This window comes from Alexandromys fortis, unplaced genomic scaffold (genome assembly GCF_014885135.2).
Source record: "Alexandromys fortis isolate MF-2015 unplaced genomic scaffold, M_Fortis_MF-2015_v1.1 scaffold_203, whole genome shotgun sequence".
Lineage (NCBI taxonomy): Eukaryota > Metazoa > Chordata > Mammalia > Rodentia > Cricetidae > Alexandromys > Alexandromys fortis.
In genome coordinates, this window is record NW_026068080.1 from 1,289,176 (window position 1) to 1,307,229 (window position 18,054).

At 44.8% G+C, this 18,054-nt stretch overlaps 1 protein-coding gene across 1 annotated transcript; it reads left to right on the forward strand.

Annotated features, from left to right (window-relative positions):
- Positions 1-6,918: 6,918 nt before the first annotated feature.
- Positions 6,919-11,413, forward strand: Nefm (neurofilament medium chain). The gene is made up of 3 exons (XM_050121884.1): positions 6,919-7,992; positions 8,691-8,815; positions 10,078-11,413. The coding sequence occupies exons 1-3, from the start codon at positions 6,919-6,921 to the stop codon at positions 11,408-11,410; spliced, it is 2,532 nt and encodes an 843-aa protein (XP_049977841.1). The 3' UTR covers positions 11,411-11,413.
- The last annotated feature ends 6,641 nt before the right edge of the window (positions 11,414-18,054 follow it).

An 18,054-nucleotide genomic window follows, 5' to 3' on the forward strand; every position in this document is an offset into this window, starting at 1 on the left:
GGGAGGAATGAAGGAAGGGAAGGAAAGGTTAGATTAAAAGATTTCCTTTATAATTTAAATGTATATAAATAACTATATATGATATTAATAAGTTAATGGATGGTCAATTATTGTGCGGCATAAATTAAAATCTCTTAAAAACCAAAAGCATAGGCTAGAAAGATGGCTCAGTGGTTAAGAGCACTGGCTGATCTTGTAGAGAATCCAGGGTCAGTTCCAGCACCCACATGACAGCTCACAACTGTCTGTAATTCTAGTTCCAGTGGACCTAACACCTTCACACACCCTAATATACATAAAATAAATGTTTTAGAAAGGCACATATAAACTTTAAAAAAAAACAAAAGCATATGCAAATGTAAGACTGGGGTCTTACACATAGATCATGGACTAGAGTGAGTGAATTAAATGGCCTTCAGATGATGTAAAAAATTAATTTAGGATAAAAAAGACAAGTGGTCCAACGTTTGTTTTAATGTCTTTAATAAAGTCGCATATAAAGCAGAAATACTCATACGAGAAAACAAAGTCTTTCATATAAATTGCAGAAAACGGAAAGCAATATATGTATGCTATGTCTTGGGTATTTTTAACATGTCATGACAGTTAGGCGAAAATGAGAGATCTTTAAAATTTGAGATTATTTTTAGAATTGGATCCAATGACCTCTTGATGACCTTGGCGAGGATCTGCTTTCAAAGTCAGACTTCTCGATTTCTACCTTCACCACCTTCCAGACGTGTGTGTACTTGACCTTCTTTGTGCCTCTGTCCTCGATTGATTTTTCTACAAAATGCGAATAAGAGGAATAATGTCATGTAAGAAAACTGTGTTGATTAAATAAGGTAATTCAGGGAAGTTTGAGCAAAATGTGTAGCACACGGGAAGCTCTCTAATGGTTATTAATTATGGCCACTGATATTACCATGACCTGTCTCTCTGCAATGTCCCCTTTATGTTGACAGTTCCTGTCTGAGGCTGAATTTGACACTCTACTGACAGGGTTCTGCAAAGTTGATACTGAATCGGAAGACCCTAGCTCTGGTCCCAGTGCCACCATTTCCCAGACGTGTGGCCATGGACAAATCTTTTGGTCAATTTGATCAGCTGTCAATGTGAAGAATCATTTGCATTCTGCCCCAGCGCTCAGGCCAGCTGGAGAGCACATTGATGGGGGGAGGGGGGAGCTCAGCTTTGTGCTGCCCATCCTGAAGACTGAACCTAGCATCCTCACGGATGGTAGTTTAGGTGAACAGGAATCAGCCTACCGCCGGTATAGCTCCAACCTTCTTCTTACTTTTCCTTTTGAAACAGGATGTCCTGGAACTTGCAATCCTCCTGCCTCAGGCAGGGTACTGAGTAGCTGGGATTACAGGCCTACACTACCAGATCTGATTTGCTTCATCTTTAATATAAAGTTTTGTAAAGCGTGTGAAAGCCTGCCAGTGGTATTGCTGGGGTTTGATTCCATTAAGTGTAAAGAAACGGAGAACTCCCATTTTACTAGGTCAGGCTACAAGTTCCCTGCAGCGGCCACACCACAGGCCTCACCACGCACAGCCTTTAGCTTCACGGTGGTGTTCACCTCAGCAAATGAGAGGCAGATAGGAAAATATGAAACCCAGCCATGCTTTCCTGACCAGCAGTGCCGATTGCTACTGTTTCCATGCTTTGATGTTTGTTTGTATTTATTTCTGTTTGTTTTTGAGGCAAACACTAAAGTAGCTCAAGCTGGTCTGAACTCAACTCCTGGACACTTCCACCTCCACCACTCAAAAGCTAGGATTACAGTCGGGGGCCCCCACGTCTGCTCTGCGTGCTCAGTTTTGCTCTAAAGACTCTATAATAATATCTTTATTTAGACTGGAAAGTGCAGGTTTAAATACAAGGCTCAAACCCAGGTTCCATGGCACATGGCTCTGTATTTTCCATTTGTTTTGAAAATATGCATACTATTACATAAACAAATGTATTTAGAATCATTGATGAACTAGAATAGAAGATGTGTCATTGTCTCTCTGCATTTTGTAAATTTCTATTTTACACACAACCAATGAATAAAATAGTTTTAAGTCTGTGATGTTCTTGACAATCAAAAGGGCATCCGGGTTCTGCCCGTGAGCTGTCTGCAGAGGCCTGTGAGGGAATACTGCTTTGCAGGACAGTCAAGACGGAGGAAAAGAACTCATCATTGAAATAATGACTATTTACTAGATGAGATTTTTTTTAAAATTTATATCCCTGAATTTGAGTTCTTCTCAGAAATCTGATCCCAAAACCATGGATTGCAGATCTGTGATGGTTACAAAGACCGTCCTAATGAAACATCTCCAATAAGAGAATCCTGTCTCACTAAGTCGCAGTAAGTTTGAACTAAGATTCACTGTGACAGGCTGCCCTAGGGCAAAATCGCAGGCACTGCAGCTTTAAGAGTTCAATCACACCTCATCAAGAGCTGTCCTGACTGAGGGAAAGCCAGCTTGGCTATTAAAAACATGACGCAAATTAATATAATAATATTTTTTCAACTCCTCTGAGCTTCAGGATTCCTCTCGGCAAAGCTCTGGTGGTTTTTTGTTTTGTTGTGTTTTGTTTTTATAAAGCCTAAGTCTCCTGGCTCTGCCTTTCACGGAAACGACTCTCAGAAGAGAGGCAGCATTACACAGCAAAAAGAAAAACCAGCCAGCCAGGTTTAAGCCGAAAGCCACAGCTTTCCCCAGAAAACATGAAATTTCCACAGAGAAAACTCCTCAGCTGATTTCTTTCATGTCTAAAAAACCTAAAGATGGAATAATTTAAGATTTCTGAAGACTTCAGATTAACGTTATAATGGTAGGAATTGTCAGAAATACAATATCGTATTCAATGTATAAATATTCAGTAACAGAAGTAAGCATACAGTCAGTGACTCAATATCAGAAAAGGGATGCCGGGCCAGATGGGTTTGTTCTGATTTAAAACAGTGCAGCATATACATATGACCCAATTGTCTGGGGGGGGGGGACAGTCTTTCTCTCCCGAGGACATTATTACGTTTCTTTCAGCAGCTGAAACAAGTGAGCAAGCACGGCCTGCTAATAAAGTTTGACACCGGAGGCTCAAGTAGAAATAAGTGGTCTGGTTTTCTACTCCCTCAGAGTCTCCTTCCCGGCAGACAGTGTTCAGAACCTCCCACATCAACCACACCTTTAATAATTAGGGAAGGGCGGGCCATAAACAAGTTTTCATTACAGGTCCTAGAAGCAGATCCCAGGCAACAGGATCAGACTCAGGTCTCAGCAGGCTGCGGATCTCACCGGAGGCAGGTGCAACCTACCAACTAGGCAGTGTAGCTTCCTCCTTCCTCTCCTCTCCCTCTCTCCTTCCTTTTTTTTCTTCCTTTTTCCTCTTCCTTCTTTCCAGAGCCCTTTCTTGCTGACATCCTCCATTCATGTACGTGTGTGTGTGTGTTTTAAAATTCTAAAAGAAAAACTAAGAAAGTAGAAAAGGGAGAGAAAAACACTTGAATCATTTGAAAATATACATCTTTACGTATGACCCAATAAATTAACTTTGTATGCAAAGACTGCATTTCCATTTTCATTACACAGCCCCTCAAATACCTCACAGTGATTATTTCTTAACTAAGTTAACATTCGAATGTGTCCTAGTGAGGAATGCAGAAGTAGAAAAATGTTCTTGCATTCTCAAAAAAAAGTGATTCAAAACAGACAGTATCTTACGCAACAATTCAGAGATAAGGTCATTAAAACTCTTATATCTGGATCATATATGGAGGTTCCTTCTTTAGAATAAACCACAAAAGTGCTGTAGTAAACTCAGTGCCAGCCCCGCAGTGTGGTAACTCAGACAGCCTTTCACTGGCACCCGACTGGTGCTGGTATGTCCCAGCTTGTCGCTACAATGTCACCAAGGGGAAAACAGGCACAAACATTTCTTTCTATGAAAAACATCAAGGAGGTAAATTTTCTTCAAAAACCCAGGACAGAAAAGTAAAGAAGATTAGTTAACTATAGCCCTTTTTTAAAAAAGCAATAATAATAAAGAGATTGAATGAAGGGTTTAACCTTCAAATCACCTTCAGGAGCAAGTCAGAAAGGAAAGAGCAAAGTCTAAACTGGAAGGCTGTGATGGGGTTGAAACAATAGTGTTTAAACCATTGGCACAATTTCCCCTTAACAGAGGGACTTATAAGACCCTGCACTGTCCCTTAACGGCCCAGACTGATCAACAGTTCCGGTGACATTGAAGCTACAATGTTAAACTATAAGCACCGGCTTTAGCCTAAGTAATTGGCCATGACTTTGTTTGAAAGCAGCATTTTCCTCTCTATAACCGGTTGCACGCTTAACAATTTTTTTAGCTAGTTTAGATATGAGGCAAAACAGGATGATTGTGAAATTAAACATGTGTTTCCTTGTCAATGTCTCTGCAGCGTCATCTCATTACCAAAGCCCCGCAGAAAACTCGCAGCTGAAGCCTGTTGGCCACCCATGTGCTGTCACTGCAGAGAGCTCTCCCCGTGAGCGTGCAGCAAGATGCTGCTGGCGGCTTTCTACATCTCAGTAAAAGCAGGCAGTAACGCATAGCTCATGCACAAATGCTGCATTGCTAGGATGCAGCAGTATCTAGACGGCATCCGGCTGAGGTCCCACCCTGCTAGCCCACGTTTGACAGACCCACGGAATTTCCATTTTCACTTATCTTCCCATAGGAAATCAACAAATCTGGCTTTTACAGTATTTACAAGTTAGTCCTCCACTTTGTGGAGTGCCCCTCTCAATGACTTGAGTCTGGGCTCTCGCTACTTTAAGCAGTAACCAACACTCAGCAAATCAGATGGGCCTCATACCCAACCCCCTCACCCTCCACCCCCGCAGCCTGCAGCCCGCAATGCTGCAGTTTCACGTTCTAGAACCAAACGGTAACTCCTCAAATGAACCCTTTCTTTTTTCCTTTTAAAAATCTCACTTCCACCTTAAAATGCATGGGGCCAAGAGCTTATAAAACTGCAAAATTAAAGTCTCCAGAGAGAAAGGCATCTGTGATTCCTTACTGATTAATACAACCCCATCACATCATGAAGAGGCAATTAGAAAATATATGCCCAAAAAGAAGGCGTTTCAGCTTGCTGTCTCTGCTTCTGACCCACAGCCAGCCCCTCCTGGTGCGGTCCTCAGCTCGAGCTCAGCTTTCCATCCTCACTTTGTCTGGCAGGACTCTGAACTCTCTCACTCGGAATTTTTCCCAAACCGCAATCCAAAACAGAAGGGCTTTCTCACTTAAAAACACACAACCAACTACACAGTGTAAAACTATACAACCCTGTAGAATGTCTGCTTAAACAAACATGCTTAAAAGATGGTTGGCCTGTGCCAAATCGGCCATCAAAATCTACCTGGGCAAACATATTCCTTTTTTTTTTTTTTAAAGGGAGGGGAAATGCCTGGTTTACTCAAGGTTGGGATGCATCTGTTCTGTAACCTTTCAGTTAGTTTTAAGCTGATTGAGCGTCCTTGTCAATGGTTATAGGACACAAAAGTAGTGCCTAGACAGAACCATGACAGGGCATTTTTTCAAACTTATTGTACTGCCTATATCCCTGGATTTTTCATCTCAGATTTCAAATCCCCCTTCCCAGGGAATAATTGACCTTCAAACTTCAGGCCTTGTGTCTCCTTCTTTCCCAGCATCCATCATTTCTTGGTAAAGTCAAACTGGGTTTCAAGTCTCTTATTTCCCTTAACTGAGTTTAACAAATTTTAGTTGTTTTCAAAATCTGCAGTCTGCTCATTGTGCCAACTCTGCACTGCAGAGAAGTCTCCGCGTGGGCTTTCCAGCTTGGTTCCTACAAACAAGCAGTCACTACAAACAGGGTTAGTATTCACTGGGGAAGAGGAGCCAAAAGTGACCCTCTTCTGAGATCTGGTAGTCAAGAAACCCAGCAGCGTCCCACGGCCCCGCCTGGGCGCTGTCCTTGGTGCTGCCGGATCCTTGGGCGCCCCTGCGCCTTACCTGCTGGAAGCTGCGGAGATTCCCCAACCGTTAAGCAGACTGGAGCGCCACATCTCACTTTTAACACAAATGACTACCCCGGCCTGTCCTCTTTGTCCCCTTCCCGGAGGTTTCAGATCGGCCATTCCTCAAAAACTCTCTTTTTTTTTTTCTTCTGCATAACTCTCAGCTCATCTCCGCCTGCTTTAAGACAAGGGGGAGGGGGAGGAAAGGGTGGACTGACAAGGACGAAAAGAAAGAGTGGAGGTGGAAAAAAGAGAGTGTAGGAGAGGGGGAGAAGGGGTGAAAGATGAGGCGGCAAAGAAAAAAAGTTCCTTGGGCAAGAGCTCCAAGGGAAATGCCGGGTGATAGCTAAAAGAGATGGGGTTGGGGGTGAGAGGAAAGGCCACAAGGGAAGTGGGGGGCGACAAAGAACAGCAGAGCCTAAGGCCAAAAGTGCGGAAGAAAGAAACTAAGAGGCAGGGGACCAAAGAAGAGCCAGGAGGCCCGAGAAGAACTGCCCAACGGGCCGGAGAGTGACTAGACAAAGAAAGGGCGCTGGGTCGGCACTTGCACCAAGGCTATGAGCTACAATCTGCAGGTGAAACGCAGAAAAGGGAGATCTACAGGGTGACAAGTGGTCTGGGACCCAAGGGGACGCAGGAGAAAGACCGGCCGGGCTGCACCCAAGTGCGGGGTCCACTGTGGCGCGGGCCCACGTGGAGCGCAGAGCGGCCGCTGAATCACCGCAGGGCTTGTCTCCCCCCCTTCCCCCCACCCCGGCCCGGTGCCCGCAGTCCCCGCCTCCTCGACCGCCGCCTCCACGGGGCGGGGCCCTGGCCCGGGACCAGCTGCTCGGCTATAAAGGGGCTGCGGCGAGGCCGGCAGAACGCTGTGACAGCCACACACTCCAAGGCCTCCAAGATGAGCTACACTCTGGACTCCCTGGGCAACCCGTCCGCCTACCGGCGGGTCACCGAGACCCGCTCCAGTTTCAGCCGCGTGAGCGGGTCCCCGTCCAGCGGCTTCCGCTCGCAGTCCTGGTCCCGCGGCTCGCCCAGCACCGTGTCCTCCTCCTACAAGCGCAGCGCGCTCGCCCCGCGCCTTGCCTATAGCTCGGCCATGCTCAGCTCTGCGGAGAGCAGCCTTGACTTCAGCCAGTCCTCCTCGCTGCTCAACGGCGGCTCCGGAGGCGACTACAAGCTGTCCCGTTCCAACGAGAAAGAGCAGCTGCAGGGACTGAACGACCGCTTCGCCGGCTACATCGAGAAAGTGCACTACTTGGAACAGCAGAACAAGGAGATCGAGGCGGAGATCCAGGCTCTGCGGCAGAAACAGGCCTCCCATGCCCAGCTGGGTGATGCTTACGACCAGGAGATCCGAGAGCTGCGAGCCACGCTCGAGATGGTGAACCACGAGAAGGCGCAGGTGCAGCTGGACTCCGATCATCTGGAAGAAGACATTCACCGGCTCAAGGAGCGCTTCGAGGAAGAGGCGCGGCTGCGCGACGACACGGAGGCTGCCATCCGCGCGCTGCGCAAAGACATAGAGGAGTCCTCGATGGTAAAGGTGGAGCTGGACAAGAAGGTTCAGTCGCTGCAGGATGAGGTGGCCTTCCTGAGAAGCAATCACGAAGAGGAGGTGGCCGACCTGCTGGCTCAGATCCAGGCGTCGCACATCACGGTAGAGCGCAAAGACTACCTGAAGACAGACATCTCCACGGCCCTGAAGGAGATCCGCTCCCAGCTCGAGTGTCACTCAGACCAGAACATGCACCAGGCCGAAGAGTGGTTCAAATGCCGCTATGCCAAGCTCACCGAAGCGGCCGAGCAGAACAAGGAGGCCATCCGCTCCGCCAAGGAAGAGATTGCCGAATACCGGCGCCAGCTACAGTCCAAGAGCATCGAGCTCGAATCCGTGCGTGGCACTAAGGAGTCCCTGGAGCGGCAGCTCAGCGACATCGAGGAGCGCCACAACCACGACCTCAGCAGCTACCAGGTAGGTACCGCGGCTGCGCAGCCGGCCGGCGCCAGCGCCGCGCGCCCCCGACACGCCACTCTCGAGAGCGCCCTCTTGGTCGCGCTCCCTGGTGGCAGCTCGCCAACGTGCACGAGCACAGCGCGACAGACCTGAGTTAGCTGTGGTCCGGGGTCCTTGCCCCGCCCTTCCTCGTTGCCCCACCCACCTATCTCGACTGCTTAGAGATACCCCCTCTCCTTCAAAAACTTGCTTTCCTACGACAGATTCTACTTTTAAGTCAGGGGCACATTCCAGTAATCAAGAAATACGTCATTTAATAAGCAGAAATACCATAGTTTCTCGTATCCTCCCCCTCCCGCCGCCGCAGCCGCGCTGGGATCAAGCTTTCAAAACTGGCGTCAGTCCAGAGTTTGGGTGGGGATGGAGGGCCAGGTCCAATCAGGACCTTCCTTGGGTTCCCAGCCCGAGTGTTCCCTTTGGGGGCGTTCTAGGCTTTCTGATCTCTCTGTCCGTTGTGCTTGGGAAACCTCTGGTTGGTTTTTGTTGGTTTGTTTTGAATTCCGTTACAATAAAAGAAAAGAGGCGGGGGCTAAGAGTGATATCTCTTAGACTTATGGAGCTGGTGGCGGGGGAGGGGGGTGTGTGGAAAAAGCTCGGGGAGTGGGATAGCAAGTGTCTTGTGAAGGAAGTTTCTGGAGACTCTCTGTGTCTTTCAGGACACCATCCAGCAGTTGGAAAATGAGCTTCGGGGAACAAAGTGGGAGATGGCTCGTCATTTGCGAGAATACCAGGATCTCCTCAACGTCAAGATGGCCCTGGACATCGAGATAGCCGCATACAGGTAGAGGCTCTCTATAGACTTGGTCCAGGCGCTATCAGCACTGCAGAGGCTGCTGGTTCACAGCCTTCCCCCACTTAAGTCAAAGCTGACAGTGTGAGGCTCAGAGGCCTGGTCCCCCTGATCAGTTACAAACAAATTGAATCCTAAGTACTGCAGATTTATCACTTTTGTCCATCTTTAAAGAGTGAAAATGGGGAGGGTCCGGGAGGAGTTGGGGGAAGGAAAAGAATATGATAAAATGTAATTATTTTTAAAAAGCCCATAATGCACCACAAAAGTGGGAAAGGGGTAATTTTTAACTTTATTTTTAATATATTATCTGATGATTCCAACTCTTTTATAATGCCAAGGACAAACACCAGGTCATTCTACCTCTGGTTTTCTCTTATAGCATACTGTTGCCATCATCTGGCTGAGACTAGATATAGGTGCATTAGAATATAGATACACTTATTTTAAGTCTATGGATGATATATGTGCATTCTATGTGACCACAGCATATATGATACTTTCATATATCGAGATCTATAAAAGCATGTATGCATAGAAACATATAGAACTAAATGCATAATTTAGTTTTGATCAATAGACTGGCTATAGGTCTCCTGATTAATGCTGTCTTTCTGACGACCAGATTCAAAACACACAGTTCTTGACAAAGCAATCATTTCCTGTAAAGACTTTACAGAAAGAATAAACTGCACTTTCTTTTTAAGGAAATCAGTTGATTGTACAAATAGACATTCTGTCACTGAACTAGCAGAACAAATTTTAACTGAGTTCACCTATATCAACATTCAGCTATAATTTAAAGTCATCAGCATTCTGATTTATGTCCAATGGTTTTAATTTTGTTAGCTTTAACAATCCACACAAATCTTGACAGTTCAAATGATGCAGGAGGCCACCATCTGGGGGATAAAGGGAGCTGACTACTAGGGACCCTTTGAGAACATTCATACTGCACCAAGGGCATGAAGTCATGCTGCAGAGCTGGACTCGCGGTCTGGGTGTGGTTAATGTCCCACTGGGCGTGGCAAGATACTGCAGCAGAGGACTGGCTGGCACTCTGAGACTCTGCCACTGCATATGTTATAACACATCAATGAAGTGATAGTAGGCACTGCAGTGGTGGGCAGAATGTTTTCCTTATGTGGCTCTATTTATTCTAAAGTGACCTGTGCATTACCCTTGCAGTAATGAAACTTAGAAAGCCACATAAGTCTTCAAGCCTGTCTCATCATCTTTGATTTCCCCCTTAGGAAACTCCTGGAAGGTGAAGAGACCAGATTTAGCACATTTTCAGGAAGCATCACGGGGCCTCTGTACACACACCGACAGCCCTCTGTCACAATATCCAGTAAGATTCAGAAGACCAAAGTCGAGGCTCCCAAGCTCAAGGTCCAACACAAATTTGTGGAGGAGATCATCGAGGAAACAAAAGTGGAAGACGAGAAGTCAGAAATGGAAGACGCCCTCACAGCTATTGCCGAGGAGCTGGCAGCCTCTGCCAAAGAGGAAAAGGGAGAAGAGGCAGAGGAGAAGGAAGAGGAACAGGAAGCCGAAAAGTCCCCTGTGAAGTCTCCTGAGGCTAAGGAAGAAGAGGAAGGGGAAAAGGAGGAAGAAGAAGGCCAGGAGGAAGAAGAAGAGGAAGATGAAGGTGCCAAGTCAGACCAGGCAGAAGAGGGAGGATCTGAGAAGGAAGGCTCCAGTGAAAAGGATGAAGGTGAGCAGGAAGAAGAAGGAGAGACTGAGGCAGAAGGTGAAGGAGAGGAAGTAGAAGCTAAAGAGGAAAAGAAAACTGAAGAAAAGGTTGAAGAAGTGGCTGTCAAGGAGGAAATCAAGATTGAGAAGCCAGAGAAAGCCAAGTCTCCTGTGCCAAAATCACCAGTTGAAGAGGTAAAGGCAAAACCAGAAACCAAAGCCGGGAAAGATGAGCAGAAGGAGGAAGAGAAAGTTAAGGAAGAAAAGAAGGAAGTCGTCAAGGAAGCACCCAAGGAAGAGAAGGTAGAGAAAAAGGAGGAGAAGCCAAAAGATGTTCCAGAGAAGAAGGCTGAGTCCCCGGTGAAAGAGAAAGCTGTGGAGGAGGTGATCACCATCACCAAGTCGGTAAAGGTGAGCCTGGAGAAAGACACCAAAGAGGAGAAGCCTCAGCAGCAGGAGAAAGTCAAGGAGAAGGAGAAGGCAGAGGAGGAGGGAGGGAGTGAGGAAGAGGGGAGCGATCGCAGCCCACAGGAATCCAGGAAGGAAGACATAGCTATCAATGGGGAGGTGGAAGGAAAAGAGGAGGAGCAGGAAACTCAGGAAAAGGGCAGTGGGAGGGAAGAGGAGAAAGGGGTGGTCACTAATGGGTTAGATGTGAGCCCAGCAGATGAAAAGAAAGGGGATGAGGACAAGGTGGTGGTGACCAAGAAGGTGGAAAAAATCACCAGCGAGGGGGGCGATGGTGCTACCAAATACATCACCAAATCTGTAACCGTCACTCAAAAGGTCGAAGAGCATGAGGAGACCTTTGAGGAGAAACTAGTGTCAACTAAAAAGGTAGAAAAAGTCACTTCACACGCCATAGTCAAGGAAGTCACCCAGGGTGACTAAGATCTGAGTCCACTGCAAAAGGTTAAGCCATACGACAATTTCAAAATGCATGTGATTGACAGCTTCAAAACAGAATGGGTTCTCCCATGGGGGCTCCAGACATTGTATTTTCCTTTGTGCAATAAGAGGGAACTGCATGCAAGCTCAGGGTGCCTCCTCCTCAGTCTTTGGGGGAATCTAAATGCATGATAGTGTATGTACCTGGGGAATTTGCCAGTTTCCTAAACTGTTGGAAGAGGGGCACTCGGGGGGATGTCTTGAGATGTATTATGCAAAGTACCAACTGAGCCAATAATAATAAGTGAAACAGAACTCTCTTAGCCTTAAGAAAGCTATATATGAATACTTATGTTTACCTCACTGGTGCATTTAAAATGGACTTCTGCTCATGGGAGAACCTTGCTGACCGCACAGTTTGCAACCTTACGTTGATCGATGTTCAATGTCACATCAGTCCTTGCTCAATAAAGGTCATACTGGAAACATAAGTTCAATGTGTGGTGGTATGTTATTTCACAGGGAACTATCTGCAGCCAGGAGCTGACTTCCCCTCAGAATGCATTGCCTTTGAGAATTGCTAGTGGCCTGCGCCTCTCAGTTCTCTGAGAGAATCAAACAAGGAAAACAAATTGCTTAAGATGTTTTTATGTGTTGACACATCTACTAAGCTTATGCTTCATCCCAAACCTTGAACACTGTAGCCCTGAAATGAGAGTAGAAGCACCATGAGGAAATAAAAGGAGAGCTGGAGGGAGAGAAGACTTCAGTCTCCAGATGGGTCCAGCCTTGGGCCTGTAGAGTGTTTCAAGGTAAGAGGGGCCATAATGAGGCTATAACAGGCCTCCTGGAGTTGAGTCACAGACCAGGGGCATGGTGTGTGTCTAGAAGATGTGGGGTTTAAATAGTCAAGAAACATCCACTCTAGTAAACACCTATTTCTATCACTGATTCTTGATTTGGTTTAAAACAATTTATACTGTTAGTTTTTATTAGCTGGGGAAATGATGCCAATAATAAATAAAATATTTGTATTGGGTTTTAAGAAAAATGAGTCTTTGATTTAGGGAGTAAACAGGTTTAGGTGAAAAGCCCTGGTCTGGGCCAAAAGAAAACAATACTAATAATTCCAAAGACATTTGCCTTAGACCTTTACACTCATGGATAAATTAATTAGCATATTACCTTTTCTAAGATTTTGGGTTTTTTTCTTACCAGTGAGAACAGCCCAAGGATATCTTCCTTTGATATTCTGTTTAAATGGTTTTTCAAGATATTCCAATTTGAAACTCTCAACATCCCCAGGGAAGCTCAGAGAAAATGGCAGTTTTTGCAGTGGTGTTTCCCCAGCCATTTGCCAGGACTCACTCAGTGTTTACAAAACTGGCATAACATCTGCACTCTTGGCTTGTGTTAAAGGACTCGTTTTTTCCAGATACTATAATATCCATGACACCCAAGATGAAAGAGGGTTATTTAAATATAACAAGCCCCAAACCCCACCTCTATGTGGGAGTTAAAAATTAAATGCGCTTAAGAGAGGGATCCAGGCTAACACCTGGAGCACAGCTATCAGCTGACGATGCAGGTGTTGGGAGAGAGGAGCTGGGACAGAGGTCACAGACAGCCCCTGAGACTGGCTCAGCCCAGAACTATGTCCATAAAACAGAATCACATTTGCCTCCCATCTCAGCCAGTAACAGGAGAAGCATCTTGATTAACAGTGTAATCGAAAGTGACCCCGATGGTGGGGGTGAGGCAGCTCCCCTCCCCCAAGGCCTGGGAGCCTATCAGAAGTGAGAATAATGTCTCTGTATGATCTAATCCACATAAACTTTAAGAAACTATTAATAAGGAAATATTATTATAAAAATAATTATTTGTTCCTGAAACCATCTCATCAAATCAAAGTAATACCAATGGGGTGGGGGAAAGAGTACCTACCCACTGTTCCCGGGGATACAGAGACCCTTTTTTGAGTTTGTGTACTGTTGTGTTATACTTTGTTCTTTTTCCATAACATGTACTATTTAAAAGTGAGATCAGTCAGCTGAATTCTCCCTGAGGCAGAACTGTGTGCTTACCCCACCAACTCTGGCGACTTTCAACCACCTCATTTTCTTTCCTAGGAATACTTTCATATTTTCTTAAAGACAGTCACTATTTTGACCTCCTCACAAATATTAAAACAATGTTTCTTTGGTAATCCATGCAAACATTTCTGAACTAATAAATGACCTTGCTGATCATCAGGTGAGCTAGATGTTTGTTAAGGATCCCACGGAGGCATACTGCTATTCTCTCCTGAGATTATTGATTCAATCGTGAATGGCAAATATTGCACTCTAATTTAAAGGAAAACAAGCTGAATTTCATGTTCCCAAATATACTCAGTGACACTGAGAAAGTTATTAAAAGCTCCAACTGTCCAGGAAGCTAGAGGCTGGTATCTCTGACATTAGTCTGTCCCTGGCTACAGCGACACTAAGCTAAAAGAGAGTAGCTACTTGGCCAGCAGATTGCCTTTAAAATACTGATCATTTTATCTGTTGTGAGAAGTTGCCAATGTTAGTTAGTTCTCAGGCTTTTTACTAATTTAAAAAATGAAAGAATTTTCTTAAAAATCTTTCTCTGGTGAGCAGCTGGATTGTAGAACTAAGATTTAACCTAGAGTTCAGATCCAGAGTACACACTGTCAACCCCTATACAACAGCACCCCTCAGACCCAGCCTTCAGATCTGCCCTCGGATGCACCCCACAAAACCACCCCTCAGAACCACCACTCACACCCACCCCTCACAACAACCCCTCACACACCTCCACACCCCTCACACACTCCTCACACCAACCCTCACACCCACCCATCACACCCACCCCACACACCCACCCATCACACCCACTCCTTACACCCATTCCTGACACCCACCCCTCACACCCTCCCCTCACACCCACCCCTCACACCCACCCCTCACACCCACCCCTCACACCCACCCAGGCAGACACCTCAGTTTATAAGGATATTCATCTGATTCCTTTCCTTTCCTTTCCGAGGAGAAAAGGCAGAGCTGTACCATGAGTCCTGCACTTGACACGCTCATCTCTAGGGCATCACTCACACCGTGAGATGATGCTCAGAAAACAAGTGGCGATCCCTTCTACCGCACAGTTTGCAGCAGTGTACATAAATTCGCCAAGTGCTTTTCTCGTGGTAAACTCGCAAGTCGAATTTTTTTTGAAGGAGTTATTTCTGGTGTGTTTCAGCCTACCGCCAGTCAGTGCGGAAACAGTATTAAAACATTAGGATCGTCATTTCCACAACAAATAGCTTACTAGTTCCAGTTTGGAACAAGTGCCTGTTCCTAGTGGTTTATATAACTTGCCCAAAGGGAAAAAGTTCTGTTTGTTTGTTTTGTTGTTGCTTTCGTTCTTTTCTCATACATTACAAGCCCACCACAGTCTCTCCTCTATTTACCCGCAAGTCTCTCCTGCCAGCTGCCTTTTCCCCCAGATTCACCTACACCCGCCCCTTTTGTCCCCCTTAGAAATGAGCAGGCCTCCCAGGGATATCAACTAAACACAGCATTGCAAGCGACAACCGTCACATCAAGGCTGAATGAGGCAACCCAGTAGGAGGAAAAGGGTCCCACAAGGAGGCCAAAGAGTCAGAGACAGCCCCTGCTGTTAGGAGTCCCTCAAGAACATCAAGCTATCCTGCCATAACATATGGGCAGAGGACCTAGGTCAGACACCTACAGGCTCCCTGATCTCTGGGAGCCCCCATGAGTCCAGGGCAGTTAATTCTGTGGGTTCTGTTCATGGTGACCCTGACCCCTCTGGTTCCTCAGATCCTTCCTCCCACTCCTCCTCAGAACTGCTCAAACTCTGCCTAGTGTTGGCTGTGAGTCTCGGCATCTGCTCCCATCGGTTGCTGGATGAAGTGTCTTAGATCTCTTTGAAGGGGATTCTTCCTGGGTTCCAGTCCCAAAACACTCTGTAGGCAGGGCAAACTGTAGGCTGAAGGTTTTGTGGCTGGGTTGGTGTCCCAATCCTTGAGGCCTTGTCTGGTTACAGAAAATGGCCAATTTAAGCTCCGTGTCTCCCATTACTAGGAGTCTTTGCTAGGGTTACGCTCATAGATTCCATGGAACCTCCATTACACTGTTTCCACCTTCTACCATAAATACCCCAAATCCCAGTTGTTTCTCCCAGTATCACTCCTTCACAGTTGATGCTCCCTGTTCTCAGCTCCATCTCTCCCTAGTCCACCCTGAAAACCTATTCTGTTTCCCCTTCCCCAGGGGAGTCTTTCATCCCCACCTAAGCCCTCCTTGTTACTTAGTCTCTCTGGGTCTGGGCGTTTGTGGGATGGGGGAGCGAGATTAGAAACTTTTAATGACTGCTTCTATTTCCTTATGGGTTATCGGTCTTTCTAAAGTGTTTATCTGGTGTTGTTTAACTTTGGTAAGTGGTATGTATCCAGAAAATTGTGCGTTTCTTTTATATTTTGCATTTTTGTGAAATAAGAGGTTTTTAAGTATGACCTAAGGATTCTTTGTTTCATTGATTCTTTGTTTCCATTTCATTGATTTCAGCCCTCAGACTGATTATTTCCTGACATCTACTTCTCTTGGGTGTGATTGCTTCTTTTTGTTCTAGAGCTTTCAGGTGTGCTGTTAAGTTGCTAGTGTGATGCCTCTCTAATTTCTTTCTAAAGATACTTAATGCTGTGAACTTTTCTCTTAACACTGCTTTCTTTGTGTCCCATAAGTTTGGGTATGTTGTACATTCATTTTCATTGAATTCTAGGAAGGTTTTTATTTCTTTCTTATTTCTGCCTTGACCCAGGAGTAATTCAGTAGGGAGTTGTTTAGTTTCCATGAGTTTGTAGGCTTTCTGTTGTTGAAATCCAGCTTTAAACCATGGTTATCTGATAGGGTGCAGAGGGTTATTCCACTTTTCTTGTATCTGATAAGACTAGCTTTGTGACTGAGTATGTGGTCAATTTTGGAGAATGTTCTGTGAGATGCTGAGAAAAAGCTATATTCTTTTGTGTGGGAATGAAATGATCCATTTGATTCATAGCATCTGTTAGTTCCCTTATTTCTATTTAGTTTTTGTCTGGATGACCTGCTCATTGTTGAGAATCGATTATTGAAGTCTCCCACCATTAATGTATGAGATTGGATGTAATGTTTCTTTTACAAATGTGGGTGCCCTTGTATTTGGGTCATAGGTATTAAGACTTGAAATGTCATCTTAGTGTATTTTTCCTTTGGTGAGTATGAAATGTCCTTCTCCATCTCTTTTGATTTATTTTTGTTGGAAGCTTATTTTGTTTGATACTCTAATAACTACACCAGCTTGCATTTTGGGTCCACTTGCTAGGAAAATCTTTCTCTAACCCTTTACTTGGAGGTAATATCTATCTTTGATGTTGAGGTGCATTTCTTGTAAGCAGCAGAAGAATGGACCCTGTTTTTATATCCATTCTATTAGCCTGTATCTTTTTATTGTGGGAATTAAGTCCTTTGATATTGAGAGATATTAATGACCAATGATTGCTCACTCCCGTTATTTCGGTGGTGGCAGCAGTGGTGGTAGTGGTGTGTGTGTGTATTTAACTTCATTGTGTTTTGCTGGTGTGATATTTATTATTTATTGCCTGTGTTTCCATGGGTGTAGTTTGGGTTGAAGTTTTCCTGCTAGTACCTTCTGTAGAGCTGGATTTGTGGATAGATAATGTTTAAATTAGACTTTGCCATGAAATATCTTGTTTTCTCAATCTATGGTGATTGAAAGTTTTGTTGTCTGAGTATTGTTGTCTGAGCTGGCATCATGGTCTCTTCGAGTGTGAAAGTCATATGTTCAGGTCCTTCTAGCTTTTAGAGTCTCCATCGAGAAGTCAGATGTAATTCCAATAGGTCGCTTTTATATGATACTTGGCCTTTTTCCTTTGTAGTTTTTAATAATCTTTCTTTGTTCTGTATGTTTAGCATTTTGATTCTATGAGTTACAGGAACTTTCTTTTCTGATCCAATTTATTTGTTGTTCTGTAAGCTTCTTGTACCTTTATAGGCATATTCTTCCTTGTGTTAGAAAGCTTTTCTATGATTTTGTTAAATATATTTTCTGGGCTTTTGAGCTAGGATTTTTTTTCTTCTTCTTCTATTCCTATTATTCTTTGATTTGGTCTCTTTATACTGTCCCAGATTTCCTGGATGTTTTGTATTAAGATTTTTTTTTAGATTTAACATTTTCTTAAACCAATGAATCTATTTCTTCTATCATATATACAGTACCTGAGATTCTCTCCCCCATCTCTTGTTTTCTGTTGGTAATGTTGTGTCTACAGTTTTTGTTCACTTACCTAGATTTTTTTATTTCCAAAATTCTCTCAGTCTGTGTTTTCTTTATTGCTTCTATTTCCATTTTCAAGTCTTGAACAGCTGCATTCATTTTCTATACTTGTTTCCCCCTCCCTTGGCATTCTCTAAGGGATTTATTGATTTTTTCCCCATTTTTGTTTGTCTTTTCCTCTATTTCTTTAAGGTATTTATTCATTTCCTCCTTAAGAGTCTCTATCATCTTCACAAAGTTGCTTTAATGGTCATTTTTGTACTTCAGCTATGTTGGAATATTTGGTCTTG

Excerpts from the sequence above, each read along its gene's own strand:
- Nefm (XM_050121884.1), top strand. The coding sequence starts at position 6,919 with ATGAGCTACACTCTGGACTCCCTGGGCAACCCGTCCGCCTACCGGCGG. Across the intron at positions 7,993-8,690 it reads ACGACCTCAGCAGCTACCAG|GACACCATCCAGCAGTTGGA; the intron begins GTAGGTACCGCG and ends TGTGTCTTTCAG. Across the intron at positions 8,816-10,077 it reads ATCGAGATAGCCGCATACAG|GAAACTCCTGGAAGGTGAAG; the intron begins GTAGAGGCTCTC and ends TTTCCCCCTTAG.